This window comes from Leptonychotes weddellii, chromosome 9 (genome assembly GCF_054177405.1).
Source record: "Leptonychotes weddellii isolate Sample4059 chromosome 9, ASM5417740v2, whole genome shotgun sequence".
Taxonomy (NCBI): domain Eukaryota; kingdom Metazoa; phylum Chordata; class Mammalia; order Carnivora; family Phocidae; genus Leptonychotes; species Leptonychotes weddellii.
The window spans coordinates 22,962,338-22,984,787 of record NC_138377.1 but is presented as its reverse complement, the minus strand read 5'-3'; the positions used below and the strand labels follow the sequence as shown (position 1 = coordinate 22,984,787).

Here is a 22,450-nt window from a genome sequence, read left to right as displayed (position 1 = left end):
TTCCAAGGCAGGAATTTTTTTTTATTATTTGAAACTACAGTGGGTAACACATTGCCTGGCATATGGTAAACTCTTTAATAATTAGTTACTGGGAAGGCCAGATAAGGGGGAAATTCTCCTTTTTCTCCCTCAAACAGAATTAGACATAGAACCTCAGATTATAAAACAGCTAACCCTATTTTGGTTAAAGCAGGAGGAGCAGGAAGTCTGGAGCCTGACTCATCAGCCTCTTCCTTATTCTCTGGCAGTAGTCTTTTGGGGGAGCTACTGCATCATGCATCCTAGTGAACCCAGGGTTGGGGACTACTGGTCTAGATGACTTCACAAGGTTTCCTCCAATTCAGTGAGTCCCTTTTTATATTGCCAGAAATCTTGAGTGAATGCTTAAGAACCAAAAAAATGCCATTATGGGATGCCATTAGTCTTCAGGAAGTATGATCTAGCTAACTATACTGTTTTAATAAATGGCCTAAGGAATGCTTACGAATAAGAAAGGAATTAATATATTGACATGCAGAGAAACTAATCATTGTTAATTCTAAAGCCTGTCTTTAGTTCATCTTGTGTACATGGTTTGGTGAGGGTAGTGATTCTCAAAATGTGGTCCTGAAGTCAGCTCAGCATCACTTAGGGAACTTGTTAGAAACGTAAATTTTTGATCCTTCCTGGACCAGAATCAGAAACTTTTGGGGGTGGGGCCCAGCAGTCTGTGTTCTGATGATACTTTCTGCTCCTTTTGATGTACACTGAAGTTTGAGAACCACTGTTCTAGAGAAACAGCTGTTGGTGGTGTGTTTTTATAAGGGAACACTTTGAGTAACTTTTTTACGGGCATTTTCATTTTCCCTTTTAGAGATCTCCAACGTGAGTTAAGAGTTATCATTATCCTGGCCCATGTTAGTGGCCCATGAATCTGATACTTCATGTGCTTAACATGGCCTGAGCAGTTTTCCTTGGGATCCGGCAAACATTAGAGAATGAATGCACCATGAACTCTTTAGATGTTCTTGTAGTAATTCCCTTCATCCTTGCTATTTTGAAAGGAGTATGGAGTGGCAGACCTAAAGTTACCTGTCGTACTACTTTTTGTGGGCAGGAACAAGTTCCGTTGCAAACTGAGATGCTGTCATCCTAGCCAGTAGAAAGAGGTTTGAGCCAAGAGTCTGGCTATATGGGTCTAGTCTTGACTTTGTCATTGATGAAGAGTCTGGCCTTGGGCAAATGGTGTAACTTTATGACAAGCCTTGGGGGATTTTATTGCTTGTCCCTGTGGTTAGTTTTTTCCTGGTTGCTTGGATTGCTAATGTCAAGATGATTTTTCTGTCCCATTAATGGGGTACCAAGGAAGAATTGAGGTATGGGTATACATTTTTAATTCACCTATTATGAGAAATGCAAATATAACATCCCTCTGGAATAGCTAGTTTTGAATCGAGAAACATTTGTGGGCTGTGAACCCCCAAGTCCATTTATATCACAGAATGGTACATAAGAGGCAACTTATTTTTGTGTCAAAGGCTTTGGAGTTAGTCAGGCTTTGGGTTCACATCTTGGCTTCATCATTTACTAACTTCATCTTGCCTTCTCTGGGCTTTAATTGCCTCATTTATAAGTTGGAATTAGTGTAGGGTTTAGAAGAGATAGCATACTGACAGATTTTTAGCATGGACCCTCACAGGTGGTAAGGGTTTAGTAAATGGTAGCTTTATTAGTTTTTTACTCTCAAAAAAAGTCCAGTGTACCACAGTATGACATTTATGTGAAACTAGTTTCATACTCTAGTTTTCATCATAATATAGATAAAAAAGAAGGTTCAAAACAATTTTTTTGTACTTTGATTTTATTTAAAAAGTATGATCAAATCTATAGCTCTGAGAAATCATCTTCCCGTTTGGTATTTCATAGAACATGTTAAAATTCCAACTTACGATACCATCTTTTTACTTTAGGGGATGATGAGCAGAGTGATTGGTTCTATGAGGGAGAATGTGTCCCAGGATTCACTGTCCCTAATCTTCTGCCGAAGTGGGCTCCTGATCATTGCCCTGAAGTAGAAAGAATGGATTCTGGACTGGATAAACTTTCCGATTCCACATTCCTTTTACCTTCTCGACCAGCTCAAAGAGGTAAGTTCTGGAGACCAAAATACACTTCACATTTTTATGGTTCTCTTTGGAGAGAATCATCCCATGGCAAGCATACTCATGCCTCTAAGCATGCATTAACTCTGAATTTTGGAGCTAGTCCAGGGGTTTTTCTAGAAGATTCAAGGGTGAGTCTCAAAGCTTGAGGTTCTCCATTCGTACCTAAAGCAACCCATGGAGACTCTTGGGATATCTGTTAGCAGGACATTCCTTCAGCTTGCTATTGCCATTTGTGCCAGATTTAGGAAGCCTAGCAGCGTGTCACTGCTGCTTACCTGCTGTGAAACCGATGGGCTATGGAGTGCTCAGTGGGAGCCTGAAGTATTGGATCTTGGAAGAGAACACATTTCAGTAAGAACATTCACATACAGGGTATAATGACATTTTTTTAATTGGATGATTTTAAAATAATTCATTAAATAATTTTATTTTATTCTATTATTGTGGACTTAAACACAAGTATATCCTTTCCCTTTGCTTTTCCTTTACTTATGATATAGCAGGGTAGAGTGGAAAGAGCCTAGGACGGGGGAAGGAACTGGGGTGATAATACTCTCAGGTACTGTCTTCTAGCTCTGACTATGACAGAGTCACTTCATTTCCTTGGGACATGGGGGTCATCACTTAAAATAATTGCGGCTTTGAGCAAACTGTTTCAGAGGTTTCTTTTAGCTCTATAAATTTATGATTCTGGGGTGCCCAGTAATCAATCAGTCAGTTATCAAGTATTTGTTGGGCATCTGTTGGTGGACAGAATTATGCCCAGAGCTGTAAACTCCTATAGCATTTTGTTATGATAAATTTGGGTGATTGAAAGTCCTTCTCAAAACAGTTGGCTCTTGGTAAAGATTATTGCCTGGCTGAAGCACATATTTGCTATCTTAATAACGTGCATCAAACATTTCAGCGACAATTTCTGAAAGTTCTTTATGGACCACTTAAAATGCACACAAATAAGAACAGGAAGAACAATTTAAAATGGCCTGTAATTCCATACCCAGAGACAGTGTCATTGATAACACTTGGGTGTGGATTCTTCCAGTTGTGTTTTTTATGTATAGAATATATACAGCAATTAGAAAAATGGGATTATACTATACAGGCTATTTTTACTATTATTCTATGACTTAAATGTTTTTGAAATAAGCATTTAATTTATAATTAGAAATTATTGATAATGCCTTTTATTTTTGTAGTGTTTTCAGTTTATAAAGTACCTTTGCTGTGCTATTTCACTGAGTCTTCACATCATCCCTGGATGATAGGACTGAGCGAGTGATTATCCCTCCTTTCTAGGTGAAGATGCCTAGGTCAGAGGTAAAGACACACACACTTAAGATCATACTGCAAAGACATGAGAATAATAAATCCTTGGCAAAAAGACTAGTGATAATAGTTTAAGAGTCAGTCTAGTAAGATCCTGGGGAGGAGGGCCTTTGGTGTACTAGAAGCCTACCATTGCTAATGAATCTTCTGCATTCCGTTTCTGAGGACTTTCTTCTTTTTTTTAGGGTACCATGCCCGCTTGAATCGTCTGCCTGGAGCTGCAGCTCGATGCCTCAGAAAGGGCCGAAGAAGGCTTGTTGGGAAGGTAACCACTCTTACTGTCTACTGGGCTCACTGGGAGACTGGGAGGACAGGATTCCCTGTGGGATTTGTGTACCCTGTTGATAAGCAAAGGTGCTGCAGAATTCCTTGGAGTAAATTAAGCCAACTGAAATATTTTGCAAATTCACAAGAGTGAACCTTAATGGAGGCTATAAATGGATACACACATAAAAGATGAAGCTTAACTCGTACAGAAGTTTTGACAAAGCAAATACTGTTATGACAGTTTGTCTATAAATCTACAGGCCTGCTCTTTTCCCTTCTATTCTTTTGATTAACCTTATATTATTATTGTAGAAGTTAAAATACTCTTGGCTTCTTTATTAACTCCTAAATTCATGAATGCTTCTTCTGTCCTCACTTTGGTCTTTTATCCTAGAATTCATTAAAAAGTAAAAAACTGGAAAGAAAACCTGTTATCGGGCGCCTGGGTGGCTCAGTTGGTTAAGCGACTGCCTTCGGCTCAGGTCATGATCCTGGAGTCCCTGGATCGAATCCCGCATCGGGCTCCCTGCTCGACAGGGAGTCTGCTTCTCCCTCTGACCCTCCCCCCTCTCATGTGCTCTCTCTCTCAAATAAATAAATAAAATCTTTAAAAAAAAAAAAAAAGAAAAAGAAAACCTGTTATCAGATTTCAAAAGCTTCTCCTTGGCCACATGGGAGGACTCTCCATGTTCAGTTCTGCCTTTGTCAGGGACTGTACTGGGCACTCAGTTCATTTAGTCCTCTTAACAACCTTATAGAACAGGTGATATTCCCACTTAGCAGATGAGGAAAACTTGGGTTCAAAGAAGCTAGGTAATGTCTAATGTTACCCAGATAGAAGTTGCAGAAGAGAGGATTGAACCCAGCTGTACTTCTCTTTTATCTTTTAAAATTATTAATTTTTTTGAAGATTATTTATTAGTTTGAGAGAGAGCACAAGTCGGGGGGAGGGGTAAAGGGAGAGGGATGAGCAGACTCCTCCTGAGCAGGGAACTGCTCGATCCCAGGATTCTGGGATCATGACTTGAGCCAAAGGCAGACACTTAACTGACTCACCCAGGTGCCCCTAAAAATTACTTTAATTTTTTACTCTAGCTTTGAGATTGAAGGTAGGTTAAGACTGGGGCTCATACCTAGTTAGAGAGGATGGTGGTGGGCAAAGGGCAATTTCAGAGCATTAATGCGTTCATTGCATAAACATTTAGAATGCCTGCTATGTGTCAGGCTCTGTGCCAGGCCAGGTACATAGTGATCACAGCCACAGCCTGGCTACCCTCAGGGGGCTACTGTTTTGTAGTTGAAATAAGGAACCGTTTTCTGAAATTTTAGCTATGTAAAAGAAATGAAGCTATTTATTTCCAGGTGAACTTAAATATTTTTAATCTTTAAATTCAATTTCAAATCTCTTAATTAGAAAGACATTTGATTATTGGAAGAATGATACCTTTTTCTTTTGCCTCATTGATTTCACAGACATTAAAATGCTGCTTTCACTGTTCTGGGAGCTTATTCTTAGTTAACAGGACAGCTAATAGGGTAGGAATATGTAAGGTGGAGGGAGGCAGGAGGTTGGGAATAGGGAACAGAGAGATGGTTTTACTTTTTCTCTTTGTCAGTTAGACTTGAAAGATAATGTTCTACCTACTATCTACCTTACTTTGTTTCAGCTCCTGTAAAATAAGAGCCTTCCACTTCCATGGAAGTAAATCAGTTTGTCTTGAACGCTCCCTTTAGCTTGCCTGGAAGGAAACTCTAGGGCCTATTGGATGTGCGACTAAGAATTTCAAATGAATAGGATAATATTTACTTGTTTAATTCATCTTCATCACCTTAAAGGGATATTTGTCATTTGTAGCAGAGGTCAATGTTCTGCCCCCCTTCTTTCCCCTCCCCCACCTCTCTTCTCTTTTTCTAAATTGTAATCATAAATAATGAGTTTCATTCACAGCTCCCTGCCAGCGAGCTGCTAATTACGCAAAGTACTGCTTGTAATTTACACAGTAATAAACTGTAAATTTAAACATTACGGCACTTTAAGTTAATAATTTTTCTGCAGTAACAAATAGCTCATTTTTCACCTGTCCTTTCCCTTGGCCCCACTATTATGGCTGTGTCTGTGACTAGGAGGCATGTGCGTAATGGATGAAGAATGTGAAGAATACAGTATGTGAAACCTTTTCATTTAGCGCCACTCCCGCCCAGAATCTGACCTCAAATTAATTTTTCTATAGTCAATTGTACCCTAATATTTTAGGCTAATCCACACACAAATGAATACCGATCATAATATTTGCCCAGTAACAAATGTGTTTGAGTAACAGCCTTCATGTTCTTGACATTCATGCCCATGACTTACGCGCACTCATCTTAACATTTACTCTGATGTGCGTAAGTAACTCTTATTCATGTACCATTGGTGCGCTTCCCCAGGTACTGTGATAGACATTCATTGTAAATGTACTCAAGTTAAGTAAAGGGTGAGTGCCTTGTGCCATTTTTCAATTTTTTGGAGATGATTAGTTAGTTTCTGAATTGCTTGTGGTGTTATGGGTAAGATTTCATATTACAGTCTTAAGAACCCTAAATTTAAGAACCAATTTGTATAAACTTCTGTTTTACTTTAAGAGATGATGCTTAAGAGATAAGACAGGGTAACAGTTTTTGTAAGTTACAAAATTCCTTTAATATGTGTACATTTAGTCAGCAGATGTTAGGTGTTACCAGTGAGGACTGGGTAAATTTCCCATTATGAAGGCTATTGGGGCTGTAATCGTATGATCTGGGGAGGTTGGTATGCAGCCTGTTAAATTCTATATACTTTAATAACTCACTATTGGGTGCCTGGGTGGCTCAGTTGGTTAAGCGACTGCCTTCGGCTCAGGTCATGATCCTGGAGTCCCGGCATCGAGTCCCACGTCGGGCTCCCTGCTCAGCAGGGAGTCTGCCTCTCTCTCTGACCCTCCCCCCTCTCATGCTCTCTATCTCATTCTCTCTCTCAAATAAATAAATAAAATCTTAAAAAAAAAAACCAAAAAACTCACTATTAAAATGCTATCTATAGTAAACAAGGTTTGTAATGACTTTTTTGGAACACTAGAGAAAAATAAGTCTAGAATAACGTAACACTTTTAAGATAGATTCCCATAAAAAGAAATAAACTTGCTGTTGGATTTTAAGATTGACATTTGACATGTGCCTTTGAGGTTGCTGGCACAGTTATGGGAAAGTGTGAACTTGATATCAGATCATACTTTATTTGTTTCTGTGGTTAGATGACACTCTTGTCTTCCTTGCCTTTGCAGGAGACCAGCATAAGTACTGAGAGAATAGGCCACATCATTAGTGACCCTCGGCAGAAGGAGTAAGTGCTTATATATTTACTCATTATCCTAGCCCATTCCTTGGAGTAGGAGGCAGCGGGAAGTTTTACGAAGGAACCTAGAATTCTGAGCTGAATGAGATCTTGAAGATTTGTACTTTACAACAGTTAACATGGCTAATGCTCTAATCTCATGAGAGTGATTTTTTTTTCCTTTCTAGACTAATTTTTATTTCTTTGCTGTTTATATGTATAGATGCTGCTTTATAAAAGTAGCCTCCAATTAGGATGTTACTATTTATTTATATTGATTGGGATTGATGCATAACTTTACATAAGTTTCAGGTGTAGAACATTGTAATTCAGTATTTGTGTCCACTACAAAGTGATCATCACCATAAATCTAGGTGCCATACTTCAGCTTGAAATGGAGCCCTTTCACCCACCCCTCAACCCCCTTCTCTCTGGGACCACCAATCCATTCCTTGTATCTATGAGTTTGTTTTGTTTTGTTTTATTCTTTCATTTGTTTTGTTTTTAGCTTCCACATATAAATGCTATCATACAGTATTTGTCTTCTCTCTCTGACTTATTCATTTAACCTAATCCCTCAGGGTTCATCCATGTTGTCACAAATGGCAAGATTTCCTTCTCTTTTATGATGGAGTAGTATTCCGTTGTGTGTATGTATATTTATGTATACACCACATGTTCTTTATCCGTTGATGGACACTTAGGTTGTTTCCATATCATGGCCATTGTAAATAATGCTTCAGTGAACATAGAGGTGTATATATCTTTTCAAGTTAGTGTTTTCATATTCCTTGGATAAATATGCAGAAGTGGAATAGCTGGATCATATGATAGGTCTATTTTTAATTTTTTGAGGAATCTCCATACTATTTTCCAGAGTGGCTGCAACAGTTTACATTCCCACCAACAGTGTACTAAGATTCCCTTTTCTTCACATCCTCAACAACACTTATTATTTCTTGTTTTGTTGATAATAGCCATTTTAACAGGTGTGAGGTGATACCTCATTGTGGTTTTGATTTTCATTTCTCTGAAATTAGTGATATTGAGCATCTTTTCATGTGCCTGTGGGCCTGTATGTCTTTGGGGAAATGTCCTTCATGCCCTCTGCCCATATTTTAATTGGATTGTTTGGGGTTTTTTATTGTTGAGTTATATGAGTTCTTTATATATTTTGGTTGTTAATCCTTTATCTGATACATGATTTGCAATATCTTCTCCCATTCAGTAGGTTGCATTTTTGTTTTATTGATAATTTGCTGCACAGAAGTTTTTTAGTCTGATGTCCCATTTATTTTTGTTTTGTTTCCCTCGCCTTTGGAGTCAGACAAGCCCCCCCCCAAAAAAAAAAATCAAAAGAGACCCATGACAAGGAGCTTACCACCTATGTGTTCTAGGAATTTTATGCTTTCAAGTTCTACATTCAAGTCCTTAATCCATTTATTTTGAATTAATTTTTGTGTATGGTATAAGATAGTGATCTAGTTTTCTTCTTTTGTATGTGACTGTTCAGTTTTCCCAACATCACTTATTGAAGAGACTGTCTTTTCCCCATTGTATATTCTGGCCTCTTTTGTAAATTAATTGACCATATTTGCATGGGCTCTCTCTTCTGTTCCATTAATCTGTGTGTCTGTTTTTATGCCCATACCCTAGTATTTTGGTTACTATAGCTTTGTAGTATAATTGGAAACCAGGGAGCATGATACCTCCAGCTTTGTTCTTTCTCAAGATTGCTGTGGGTATTCGGGGTCTTTTGTGGTTCCATACAGATTTTTAGAATTATTTGTTCTAGTCCTGTGAAGTATGCCATTGGGACTTGAATCTATAGGTTGCTTTGGGTAGTATGGACAGTTTAACAGTGTTAATTCTTCCAGTCCATGAGCACGGAATATCTTTCCGTTTATTTGTGCCTTCAGTTTCTTTCATCAGTGTCTTGTAGTTTTCAGTGTCCAGGTCTTTCACCTCCTCAGTTAAATTTATTCGTGGGTATTTTATTCTTTTTAATATAATTGTAAATGGGCCTATTTTCTCATTTCTCTTTCTGATAGTTCATTATTAGTGTAGAGAAACACAACAGATTCTGTACGTTGATTTTGTATCCTGCAGCTTTGCTGAATTCGTTTATCAGTTCTAACAGTTTTTTGATGGAGTCCTTAGGGTTTTCTATGTATGGCATCATGTCATCTGCAAACTGATAGTTTTACTTCTTCCTTTACAGAATGTTATATTTTAAGCTAATTTTTCTGTCTCTTAAAATTTTTTTGTTCAAAATGCCTCTGTATTCTCCTATAGGCTGCTTTTCCCATTTTTAGACCTCTGTCTAAAGAAATATCTTTTTGTCTTCACTACTGTGGACATGCAACTGGAAAGCCTGTGTTATAGGAAAAGTATTGCCCCCCCTTTCTTGTGACAGCCTTGTCCCCTAACATGATTGGCTATTTGATGTCTCCTGTGTGCTTCATGGTTAATACCTAGTTGTGATCCTATACTCGTTAGCCTGGTCAAATTTGTCGTTTGTGAGTATGTTTTGTGTTCTTGTTGAATTTGGGGATCCTGTTGTCACTACACAGGTGAGAGTATTTTGGTGGGTTTGTTTTTAGAGAGTCCAGTGTTTTACATTTCATTATAAGGCTTTTTCCTTTGAAGAGTTATTTTTCACAAAAAACGTTTGTGTACATTTACCATCCCTCTCCTTTTCTCCTCCAGTTCCTTCTTTTCCCCAGTTCTTTCTTCGTATTCACTTGGTTACCCCAGCATCTTTTTTTCTGCTCCTCCCCTATAATTTCCAATTGCTTCTTTTATTGTTTTCTTTCTGTTGTTCTCTCCTTCTCTTTAGTTTCTGGTTACCGTCAGCTGGGAAAAGAGAACGAAATCAGGTAAGATCGCTTTTCTTTGTCATCTTTATTTTATCATTTGATCTCCTTTTCTTTAGAAAGAATAAAGCATTGGCTTCTGATTTTCCTCACATTTCTGCTTGTGCACATGAGGTAAGGTCCTATGTTATGGTTTTTTTAGAGGACTGTTGTCTAAGATTATCTGATACTATAAGAACTGTAGCTAATTCCCTTTTTTAGGTTCAACTGTGGTGTTCTTTTTGTGTTTATTACTTGTAATGCATATTTCATAGGGATCCTATTTTTATTTTAGTTTTGAACTTTGCAGTAAGAAATCAGAATGAACCTCGTTGGGTTTATGGTTCAGTTCAGCACCAGCATCGTATACTGAGAAGTACAATGGTGAGATCTGAGCATAAGAAACAGGAGGGAGGGCTGCTGGGAGTGAGCCTTGCCCTCTTAGTCTCTTAGTCTCTTTCCTGGCTGCCCCTGGAGAGGGCCCTTGGCAAATCTAGGCCTTTATAGGGGTCATAATTTAAAAATTACTGACGGTGGCTATCAGTATGTTCCTTTAATGTTTGAAGCTTTTGATTTTTGTGGGGATAGAGGTTGTTTTATCTCGATTAGGTATAAAATAGGTGAAGACTGGTAGGTAGAAATCTCAGGCGTCCTGTTGCTCAGCGGTTTTTATTTTGTGTTTTGACTCCTTAGGACTTACTAAATTGATGTACAGTTTAGACTTGGAACCTTCCTTTTGAAGTTACTATTTCTTTTTTTTTTTTAAAGATTTTATTTATTTATTTGAGAGAGAGAGAATGAGAGAGAGCACATGAGAAGGGGGAGGGTCAGAGGGAGAAGCAGACTCCCTGCCGAGCAGGGAGCCCGATGAGGGACTCGATCCAGGGACTCCAGGATCATGACCTGAGCCGAAGGCAGTCGCTTAACCAACTGAGCCACCCAGGCGCCCAAAGTTACTATTTCAAAATGAACTAGAGCAGTGGCACATCTAACTGGTGTGTGCTTATGAGATGATTTTAGATGGTGTGTGGACATATGATTGATTATTACTTTAAGTTATAATTTGTATTAGAAAAAAAAAATCATTCTATCAATCTTGTTGTTCCATAGAAAGAGTAAGGACAAGGTTGAGTAAAAATAATTGGTATGAAGAAAAATATTGAGTAAATATAGTGCAGGTGGTGGGCAGATACAAAGTCATTAAGGTGGTATGTGAGAGACAGGAAGCCAGGGTACTGATTATGTTTGCATCAGAGGATCGAGAGGCAGAAGAGGGCCTATGGTGATCATCTAGTCCAGATCTGTTACTTACAAATAAGAGTTAAACGATTTGCCCAAAGTCAGACTTCTTCGTAAGTTCTTTTGAAATTACCATTTAGAGTTCCGGTCTTAAGATACATTTAGTACTGAAATTTGGGGGAAGGATTATTTATTCTGGGAGAAGTCCATAGAAAGCTAGAAAACAGAAAGTAAGGTATTTCTTCTATATTGTATCCGAGTTTGATCCTCACAACCACCTTTTGAGATAAATAGAAGTTTTACAGAAGAGAAATTGGAATTATAAACTGAAAGCAGTATTTAATTTAGCCCCCACAGCAATCCTGTAAAATAGGTAAGATAAGCAGTGCATCCATTATACAGATGAGGATAGTAAAGCTCAAAGAAAGTAGTATTTTTTAATGTATGGCAACTCAGGGATAGACTGGAATTAAATGTTAGGTATTCTTAATCTAGTTCTGTTTCTACTAACAACGGCTGCTGGTATGTGTTAACCAGTTATTTACTGGAAACACTGACCAGGATAAGGAAATAAAAAAGTAATTTCATGCTAGTTTTCTTAGGAACAAGGGCTAATAATCAATAGCGTAAGTTCCTGTTATGTCAAATAGAAAGTACTGTCTTCTGCCATTTAAGTAATTGTCATGTATTAGAAGTTTTTAAAAACTGTTATTTACCAAGGAATAGCCTTTTTTGAGGTGTGTGGGATCAGTATGCTGTATTCATGGTTGCAACTTGACTGAATGGTGTCTGCGGTATGGTAAAAGAGTCAAACGGTCAGAGGGGCAAAGGAATCAAACAGCAGGCCACTCTAGGATCAGGTCTTTTTCATATAAGCTTTTCTAAAATAATCTCATTTATTCCTGCAGTTTAATCCCCTGTCTCCCCTTTACTCCTTGGATGTTCTCACTGACGCTTCTCACCGAAGATGTTCACCAGCACACTGCTCTGCCAGGTAATTGTCTTCTGGTGGCGGTTTTCTTCCACACAATGCCCTTTCCTTTATAACACTCTTCAGGTTATAAAGTATATTTGTATATAATATCCAATTTGATCTTTCAACAACCTTTAGAGACCAGTAGATGTTTTACAGATACAGAAACCAAGGCAGTGTTGAAGTATCTTTCCTATGATCACATGGCTAGTATGTGATTTAAGTCGCAGCTGTGACCTAAGTCTTCTGACTTGTATTAGAGCATGGATTTTTTTTGTTTTGTTTTTTTGTTTTTTGACAACACGGGGCTTGAATTCACAACCCTGAGATCAAGACCTGAGCTGAAATCAAGAGTGAGATGCTTAACCAGCTGAGCCACCCAAGTGCCCCTATGTCTTCTGACTTGTATTTCCTATTTCTTCGGCTAAAAGCCCCATCTTCAGAGAACATTACTAGTGGTCCTTGCCTTGACCTGCAAAATTCTGCGTAATTTGTCTTCTGCCTGCATGTCCAGCCTCCTTTCCTATACTTCTTTCTCCTCACTAGGGTAGAGGTCCAGCTGTGCCAGGGAGCTCAGCTCCATTTTGTTCATCAAAAATAGCAACCCTTTTCTGCCCCTGAACCTTCACACTTTTTCCCTTTGTCTGGAGTCCCATGCTAAGCCTCTTCTCACGGTTGGCTACTTCTCATCTCAACTCAGAGAGGACCTCTCAGACCATCCTATCTAAAGGGACCACCTCCACTGCTCTCTGGTCATCGATTTCTTTCCCCTAAAGCTTTATCACAGTCTATAATGAATATGCTTGTTGGGTTCCCCCCCCCACAACTTTTTTCTCCTGTCTCACTAGGAGATAAGCTTCATAGTGTGGGGACTTTGTTTTGTCTTGTTCCCTGATAATATCCCCAGCACCTAACATAGTGTCTGGCACTTACTGGACATTCGGTATGTATTTGTTAGATGAATCCTTTGCCAGTGTGGCAGAGTGAATCCTGCATTTTTCAATAGAAATTCTCTGGAGTTCGATGACATGGGAAGTAAACATGGTGTTATTGGTAGCATCCCCTAGCAGGGTTATTGTGCACAAAGGAGGAGCTATAGGCTGAACCATAGAACTTTTATTATTTCTAGGGGCACAAAGGATTTCTTTCCAAGGTTCTGATATGGTGGGGGTTTTTTTGTTTTTTGTTTTCCTTTTGTTAATTCATTCTTAAGTGGGTATGTTCATAGATTGGTGTGCAAGCACAGGAAATTATCCTTTCACAGATCCAATGAGAACTTCCACTGTGGGCTGTAATAATAAATTCTGCCCCATAACCTGTTGCCAACTGCCAAACCTTCTACTGGACAAGTAGTAATAAAGTAATTATAAGGCCTTCTCTTCAGTCGTGTGCTGTTTGTTCATCATTCACTCACTCAGCACTTGCTGACTCCGTACTGTGCACCAGACTCTTTGTTCAGCTACTACTCTCAGGAGCTTCCATTCTCTTGAGAAAGCCAGGCATGGAAATCAGCAGTACAGTGTAAAGTGACAGGTGTGTAAAAATGTACACTAGAATGATACAAAGCCCAGAAGAGAGGCTCAGGGAAATTTTCTTAGAGGTGGTGATTCTCAAGCTGTCTTGAAAGACCGAAGATTTCAATGCATTGGAAAGCAGTCCTCCAGCTTTTTGTCTTAATCCCACATGAAATAATGGCTATGTATACTCTTTGGGAAGATTATATGAGTAGCACCATATCCTGTCAGATGCAGAAAGTGGATTCTTTGCCCTCCTCTCTTTACCTCTGTTACCTAAAGCTGTGCCTTTACTGTGCTGAGATCAGTATCCATGCTTTTATCAGGTTTCCTGTTGCTTCTGAAGCCTCATCCTGACTGGAGTGGGCGTCAGCTTTTTGTTTCGTTATGTATCTTACTATCCATGTCATTGTCTTCGTTCTCCTGCTGGCGGGGCTTGTGGTCAGACTTGGAAATGTAAGAAGGTCTAGGCTGTGCTTCTAGTGCAGTCAGCTCTAGGGAAATACTGCTTATTGCTTTAGACCATTGCTACAAACAAGGTGAGAGAATGTGGACAATTCTAGCTCATCTTTGTCCTTCTAGATGTCATTCCCAGGGCAGTGGATACAGAGTGGGTTGCATTCTTTGGGGGTAGGGGATTACTTTTTTTTTTTAAGGTTTTATTTATGTATTTATTTGACAGAGACCTAGAGAGAGAGCACAGATAGGCAGAGCGGCAGGCAGAGGGAGAGGGAGAAGCAGGCTCTCCGTGGAGCAGGGAGCCTGACGCGGGGCTCCATCCCAGGACCCTGGGATCACGACCTGAGCCGAAGGCAGCCGCTTAACCGACTGAGCCACCCAGGCGCCCCGGGGAAGCCATTTTTTAAATTTCAGTTTATCTGATCCTTAAAAAATGGTTTTTTGTTGTAATTGTATATAGAGACATCCAGTAGCACATATTTTTGTTTTATGTATATGTGTTACATACATAAAGGGTGTTTGTGCAAATGTTTTACTCATGAGGGAGCAGTCAATAAAGTTTGGCAACCATGGCTCTGTGGGAAATGGTCCGCACAAGCGACCTCTAAGCAATTTTTAGAAAATGTGGGTGCTGAAACCCTGAGCCCTCAGGGCATCCTCCCACTCCTTTGAAATTGGGGAGGGGGGTGGTCCCTGCCCAGCAAGGGGTCAGTTGAGAAGGAGCCATTTAGCTCGGGTGTGGCTGAAGGATAAGATGGGCTTCGGAGCTGGATGGTTGGCTTTGAACAGAGTGGACACTGTTTAACAAAGCCTGGTGTCTAGCAAGGAATGTTAAAGAGCCATGGTGGCAGGGAAAAGGCAGGTGAATGACTGTATTAAAAACTGTTTCGAATGGAAATTTTATCTTTTTCTTGTTCCATTTTATTTGTAGTAGGAAAAGATTTCTTTCAAAGCGTCTGGGCAGCCTTGGGAATTTCACACCTATCATTAGAACGGGGTGTGTGTGTGTGTGTGTGTGTGTGTGTGTGTGTGTGTGGTGACTATGTTATCATTAGTGGTATAATTTTATTTTGCGAAGAGAGAAGTGTTTCCTGTTTTATCACAGCTTTCCCCGAGGAGGGCTGGTGTATTAATTTGCTGTATTGCCTCCTGGCTGTTCCCAGGCTGTTTTTCCTCTTCATCATGGAATTTTTAATGGCCCTGGTGCCTCTTGGGAAGCATGTGAGGAAGAGTTCCTCAGGGAGTGCTTCCCTTTTTTCACATGCCTATAATTACTCTCCTTTAAGAGCACAAAGAGTTTGATAATCATGCCTGAACTGTGAAGGTTTCCTCTTGATGGGTTACTGAGCTGAGGCTGCTTCCTGCCTGGACATCCCTGTTCCGGTGACCGGAACACTCAGCTGCAGGAGACTGAGGACCTCTCAACCACTCTCTCACTGCTGGAGCCAGTCAGCTCTGGTTCTCACAGTGAGGCCTGGGGCTCACTGGGGGGGCATGAGTGACCTCAAGGACTCTCATGTTTAGTGTTTAATTGCTATAAACAAGGAAATGATGGGACCGTGATTTTAAGAGAACACTTTATTGATGTATCATTTTAATACAGCCCCAGATGGCAGGTGCAATGGATGGGCAAGGGAGTCTTTGTGGTCTTTGTACCACCTAATAGATTTGTGGGTTATGAGGTTTTCAGAACTACCACTCTAGAAATACTTAAATTTGGTGTTTTTCAACTCTCACTGCACTTTTGAATCACCTGAGAAGCTATAAAAATATAGCCATACTGAGCCCCACTCCAAAGATTCTGACTTAACTGATCTGGGATGAGGCCCAAGCATTGGCATTATTTTTAAGTTCCCAGGTGACTCTAATACACAGCCATGGTTACGAACTGTTGCCCTAAATGCATATGATTTTATGGCTGGTGCTTTGTAAGTTTCTTAATAGGAAATCCTGTTTTGTAATCAGCATGAGCTCTGTGATTTGGTATTGGGTGCGTGAGTTCTTATGGGACGTGGAATGCTGGACTTCAGTTTGGAGGACTTCTGAAGTGAAGAAGAGAATGTCACTGTCTAGCACAGTGCCCGGCACATAGTGATTCACTGATGGGCGGACTTGCTGGGTAGGTGTTGGGATAGTTGGCAGGGTGCATGGATGAACTTCGTAAACCAGCTGTTTTGGTTTGGTTGTTTTGGTTGCTGGTATTGGGATGTTGTATTAAAGTAGTAATACTTGTTACCGGCCTTAGGAATTGCTGCTGCTCAAGCAGCAGATGGTGTGATTGGTGTTTGGGTAGCTGCAGTGGTATTGCTGTCAAGGACACAGTTCTAGAATGGTAATAAGGAGCTAGTGCTGGAGGCAGCTTTTCCCAAAATGAGAGATCTATTGATTATGAAGGATAGCTTTTCTTACCATGATTGCTGTAGAAAACCATTGCTAGAACTTATCAAACGTTACATCTCTCTGTATGATGCACAAGTCACCAGTTGTGGTTTTTGAGTGTCTCGTGGCAGTTTTGAGTTTTCTCCAATTTTCCTGACCTTTCCTCTACCAAGGGTGGTGATATGGTAATGTATCACCACTTCCATTTATTCTTTCTTTAAGTTTTTAATCTCACGTTAGTGGGTATTAGTGTGAGGCAGTCCCCAGTAAGACTCTTGGCTTTATCTGGGCAAATGACTTAACACCCCTATACCTTGATTTTCTTACCTTTAAAATGGAAATACTCATTTTTATTGGCCTAGTGGGGATCAAAATGAAATCATATATTTGACTACTTAGCATACTGGAAGCTAATATGATTATTTTTGTTACATTCCCACTACCCCTGCCCTGTCCTTAGGATAGCTGCAGTTTTATAAACTTCAGGTTGGCTTCCAGAGTCATTTGCTAATGAGATGTCGTATAGATTCTTGAGGTGCTTAAATAGCCTCAGATGGACTATAAGCGGAGGCATTTGGACAGTGTTGGGGTAAAAAAGAGAGACCTTCCTGCCCATCAGAGAGTTGAAATATGATAGGCTGTGCTCATTGTAATTCATTTTATCTGTTCACAAACGTTACGATCTGCATATCAGAGTTGTGTGCCCAGCTGGCTGTGCCACTTGACAAGGAGTTTCAAAGAGCGAGAAGAAGACTCCCTTCGCGCTCTGAATTTTGACCTTTGGAGCCATAGTAAACAGCCTCGGGTTTCACCTCAGGGCTTAGGCGGAAGAACCTGTTATTAGTCCTGAACCTGCTGGGGCTACTCTGATGCACAGCAGCCCTGCCCCCCTCTGTAGCGCCTTAGTTTTGGCCATGTGGGAGGAAATGTTTCTGCTGGGAGATTGTGCATAAAGCTGCCCAGTCCTACTGGAACTTCCTTTCCAGAGAAGTGCACAGCTCTTGAATCTTTTGTCCTGCCCTGGATGGTTTTGTCGACACCACCTCTCAGCTGGCTGGCATCTTGCTGCCTAAGCGGAGTGAAGAAAGCATTTTCCCTCTCTGGCCACTGGAATAGACCCAGCTTTCCAGTCGACGGAGAACTTTTGTGCTCCTGCGGGTGGCACACCACTCCATGATCTGTCAACCTCGGCTGGGCCAAGGGAAGAAGAGTGCTGGGAATTTTCAGGTGCTAGTGAGCTGTTTGTCACCGACTGCTGAGGGTTAGGTTTGAGTGAAAACACTACTGGAATTGCTGGGATCTCTTCCTGTTAGATAAGCCTCCTCTGTGTCCTCTGATTGTGAAGTGGTTTTCTGTCGCTAGCTGCAGCTAGTGTCAGGCCTGGACCCTTTCCTGTGTGTGCCAGTCTGAGAAAATAGTTCCCCTACTGGGTGTTTCATAAATGTCCATCAACCCCGAAGATAAAATCACATGTGAGGAGGGGGGGCCTCTCTACTTTCCTAGATTTAATCCTATTTTCATTCATTTTTACCCTAGCACTTTGTTCTTTGATTAGAGCTCAGTGTCTTGTATCTGTTCGTTCTTTACACATCGGCCTTCTTCACTATGTTGTGAGCTCTGGGTGGATGGGCCCTCGGCTCCGTCATCTTTTGTGTACCCTCTCCACATCCAGCAGAGTGCTTTACGCAGGGTAGGCTTCCATAAATTTGTGTTAACAATAGTTGAGGGGAATAGATTAGTAATTAAGGAGAATAATTGGAATATATGATATATATGACCTTTGGTCCTTAGAAATATCAATAATTTTTTTCCTGTTATTACTTGTTTGTGTGTGCTTAAGAAAAAAAACCAGCAAATAAGTACCTTCTCACAATAGATTTTATTTTTATTTCCCATATTAAAAAAGTGAACTTTTCAATGGTTTTTTTTAAAGATTTTATTTATTTATTTGAGAGAGAGAATGAGAGAGCACATGAGAGGGGGGAGGGTCAGAGGGAGAAGCAGGCTCCCCGCTGAGCAGGGAGCCTGATGCGGGACTCGATCCTGGGACTCCAGGATCACGACCTGAACCGAAGGCAGTCGCTTAACCAACTGAGCCACCTAGGCGCCCTCAATGGGTTTTTAAAATGAGTAAGTTTTTGAAGGTGAACTGTTCCTTAAATTGGCTTGCCATTGGCAGGTAAAGACTTTCCACTCCTTAGGAGTGACTCTAAACATCTTTGTTCTAAATCTAAAGCAGCCACTTCAGTTATTTTTTGCCAACATTGGTTCTATTAAACATGCATGTATTTCTCAAAGTAATTTTTTTTTTCCCCTAAAAGTACATTCCTGCCCCAGGGACATAGTGATCTGCCCAGTTTCCTAAGTAACACTGCAGTTTTATAACAACTCACCTGATCTTTCAGTTACGTGCACTAAAAAGTGAAATAGAAATGTTGTGTTTATGTGTAGTTATACAGAATACTCTTTCAATTAATTGCTAATCTTCAGCATTCACCTTCACATTTGTGAATATAGTTACTTTTCCTGAAGTAAGAATTTTTAAATAATGTATTTTTTTGCTTTTAATGCTCACTCACCACCCCCCACCCACACCCCTCTTCACTTCCTTTTGGCCAGTGCTGCAGAATGTGGTGTGTTTAAGGGAAGTACTTAAGCTGTGACAGGAGGAGTGTCCCAAGGACCCCGAGGCCCAGATCAGATGAAACAGAACCAGGGTAGCCTGTCTTTTCTCTAGGGTAATTGCTTGTATACTAGGGAATAGCATTTTTATTTAAATTAATTTTCATTTAATCATTCTGTTATTCTTTAGGTTAAATTTTTTAGATCTTTTTTATTAACTAGGTTGGCTTTGGGAATTTGGCTTTTTTTTTTTTTTTAACTCAGTAATTTTCACAGCAGGTAGAAGCTTCTCGGAATTCCCTGAGGAGAAATTTCAGAGTAAGCACAATACTGGTTCTTTTGTCACCCCAGCATGGTTGGGCATGCATATTTCGTAAAAATCTCCTTACGGGATTCTGATAACCATTGCCACTCGAATTGAGAAGAAGTTTTAACTTGGTAGAAATTTCAGCTTAACTGATACTTAGCCTTTCTGCTCCCTGCGCAATTGAAAGATCCCTGCCCTCCACACACAGCACATGATTTGCAGTGCAGGAACGACTATAATACTGTTCTTGACAAAGAATTTTTAAAAATCGAATTAAATCTTCTACCCTTTCTACCCACTGTGTGTTGGTGAGAAGGGGAGGCTCCGACTTCCCCTGCCCTTTGTGACAACTGCTTGTGTGTTGACCCTCTTCAGTTTCTGTCTTGTGAGAGTAGACAGATACTGTCTGAGTAAAATAACACAAATTAAAGAAACAACACACTGGGAAGAAGGGGAGCCAACTACTAAGTGAAAATGAGGGTGGGGGAGGTCAATTTTTTATTTTTATTTCCCTTTCACTCTTTATGTCTGTAGTTATTGTTATGGAATTATTTGGGGACACACAAAAATTGGAACAGCCTCTCGAGTAGGAAGCTCTGGCTGCAGCAGGTGCATACTCCCATGCTCATGTTCCCCAAAATAACACAAGGGACCCTTCCAACGCCGCATGGATTATTCTCCACTCCTGAGCAGGGTGTCCTCATGCTCAGAATGTGCTATACAGTGTGGCAGGGTCCATTTCCTGTCTCCTTTAAATCCTCTTGCTTCAAGCACTCAGCTTCCTCTGTGCTTTCCCCAGGCTCTGGGTCTCCAAGCTTCTGGGTCTTCTTCCCTCTCTGTCCTCCAAGGTTCTTCCCAGGCAGACAGAGCCCTCAAAGGGAAAAACAGATTTTCCCAAGCTGTGAACTCTACCATTACTAGCGTTCACTTAAAACCAAAAAGAAGGAAAATGTCTTACTGTCCTTTATAATTTGACTGTTTCTCTTCTTCCTTTCCCAGATCTTTGCTAGGAAGGTACGTAGGGAGAGACAAATATCCTTTCTGTACTCAGACCTAAGGTGTGATGTTATGTAACTTCTTATGAAATAGCTCTCCAATCTGGAAACGGTCCTAAGAGAAATGTGTTAAGAGGGAAGGAGCATTAAGCTGAGTTTTAGGAATGAACGTGGCTTCTCTTTATCCTTGCCTCAGTTTCTCTGTAACTAGATTCTGTAACTAGAAAAGCTGTGTGGCTGGAAATAGGACTAGGCTACGAGGTCCTTTAGGGAAGAGACTGTCTCTTTTGTTCAACACCTCAGTAAAAGCAGTGAACAATGAAAGAAGCAAAAAAGCTCTTTGAGTAGAAAGGAAATAGTCCACACAAAAATACATACTTTTACGACAGAATAAGGCGGTTGACTTCATAAGCTTTATTACCTGGGTTCCTTAGAAAGCCTTCAGTTCTTTCCTAAGTTATCACCAGAGGAATTTACAAAATTTGAAGGATTTAGAATGTTCAGGCCAACAATTAAGAGTGGGAATAGGGTGGTAGAAGTAGATCATTTACCGCAGGAACAAGTAACAGGCTGGAGACTTAGCAGTCAGGGGTCATTTAATGTAGGGACAATTTTTTTTTTAAAGATTTTATTTATTTATTTGAGAGAGAGAGAAAGCACATGAGAGGGGGGAGGGTCAGAGGGAGAAGCAGACTCCCCGCCGAGCAGGGAGCCCGATGCGGGACTCGATCCCGGGACTCCAGGATCATGACCTGAGCCGAAGGCAGTGGCTTAACCAACTGAGCCACCCAGGCGCCCTAATGTAGGGACAATTAACCCTGAAGCCCTTACCATCACTGGGCAGGGCAGAGTGGGGATCTGAGAACCATGGCCCAGAGGGGTGGGGCCTGGGAAGGACCACCTGAGCCTTTGCGTTCATAGCAGCCCCCTAAGGACGCTGCAGGATGTAGTGAGTGCAGTGTAATAATCTGTATGCCTCATGGTAGGTAATTAATATTTACTTCCATTTTACTAAAATAAGCATTTTAAAAAGCACCATATTTCCATTTAAAATGATTAAAAATTTTAATATTTTTGGACATAAATGATTTCATCTTTTTATTCCCAAATGTGCCATTTCTTGAAAATGTGAGATAAATGTTACTGACTAGGTCAGTAAAGGAGGGATAATAATAGGGCCCTTAACCGTCTTACTGACCTATATCAAACATGCAAAGCTGTGAAAATGATGGATGGTGTATAAATAAAAGGCAGTATTTATTTCGTTCAGCCCAAGTGGATACTCCAAGAATTAATATCTTAAAACTCCTTTGAGTACTGTTCTTATACTTTTCATTTGCATTTGTCTCATAAAATTCAGCATTTTGCGTTGATCTTGAAGAAGCAATGTTTTTGTTTTTTTGTTTTGCATTTTTTAAAATTAAACTTTTTTTAAAGATTTTATTTGGGAGAGAGCGGGAGCACGAGTGCAGAGGGAGGGGAAGAAGAGAGGGAGAAGCAGACTCCCCACTGAGCAGGGAGCCCAAAGCAGGGCTCAATCTCATGATCCTAGGATCGTGACCTGAGCCAAAGGCAGATGCTTAACTGACTAGCCACCCAGGCACCCCTTAATTAAACTTTTTTTTTTTTTTTTAAGATTTTATTCATTTGACACAGAGAGAGATAGCAAGGGCAGGAACACAAACAGGGGGAGTGGGAGAAGGAGAAGCAGGCTTCCCGACGAGCAGGGAGCCCGACGCGGGGCTCGATCCCAGGACCCCGGGATCACGACCCGAGCCGAAGGCAGACGCCCAACGACTGAGCCACCCAGGCGCCCCCCTTAATGAAACTTCTTAACGAAGGATAATGAAGTCACATTCAAGTAACCCGCATCTAGATCCAGAAACAAGCCCAAAAGCTCCTGGTGCTTTGTTTAGTCACTGTTGTTCCTCCCCTCTACCCCACAGCTCAAGGGTAAGCACTATCCTGACATCTAATAACATAGTTTAGTTTGAAGAAAGGATGTTAACATTTAATCT

General features: G+C 40.5%; 1 protein-coding gene across 3 annotated transcripts in view; it reads left to right on the top strand.

The window, feature by feature from the left end:
• Window positions 1-22,450, top strand: part of GPATCH2L (G-patch domain containing 2 like) — a 55,065-nt gene that overhangs the window by 19,716 nt on the left and 12,899 nt on the right. For 2 of the 3 annotated variants that reach the window (XM_081830174.1, XM_081830175.1), the window contains exons 4-8: window positions 1,950-2,126; window positions 3,656-3,735; window positions 7,040-7,098; window positions 10,025-10,079; window positions 12,092-12,177. In XM_081830174.1, coding sequence (XP_081686300.1) covers window positions 1,950-2,126; window positions 3,656-3,735; window positions 7,040-7,098; window positions 10,025-10,079; window positions 12,092-12,177 — 457 coding nt within the window. Of the gene's footprint in view, window positions 1-1,949; window positions 2,127-3,655; window positions 3,736-7,039; window positions 7,099-9,928; window positions 9,969-10,024; window positions 10,080-12,091; window positions 12,178-22,450 lie in introns of all 3 variants that reach the window. The other variant, XM_081830176.1, reaches the window with a different exon arrangement.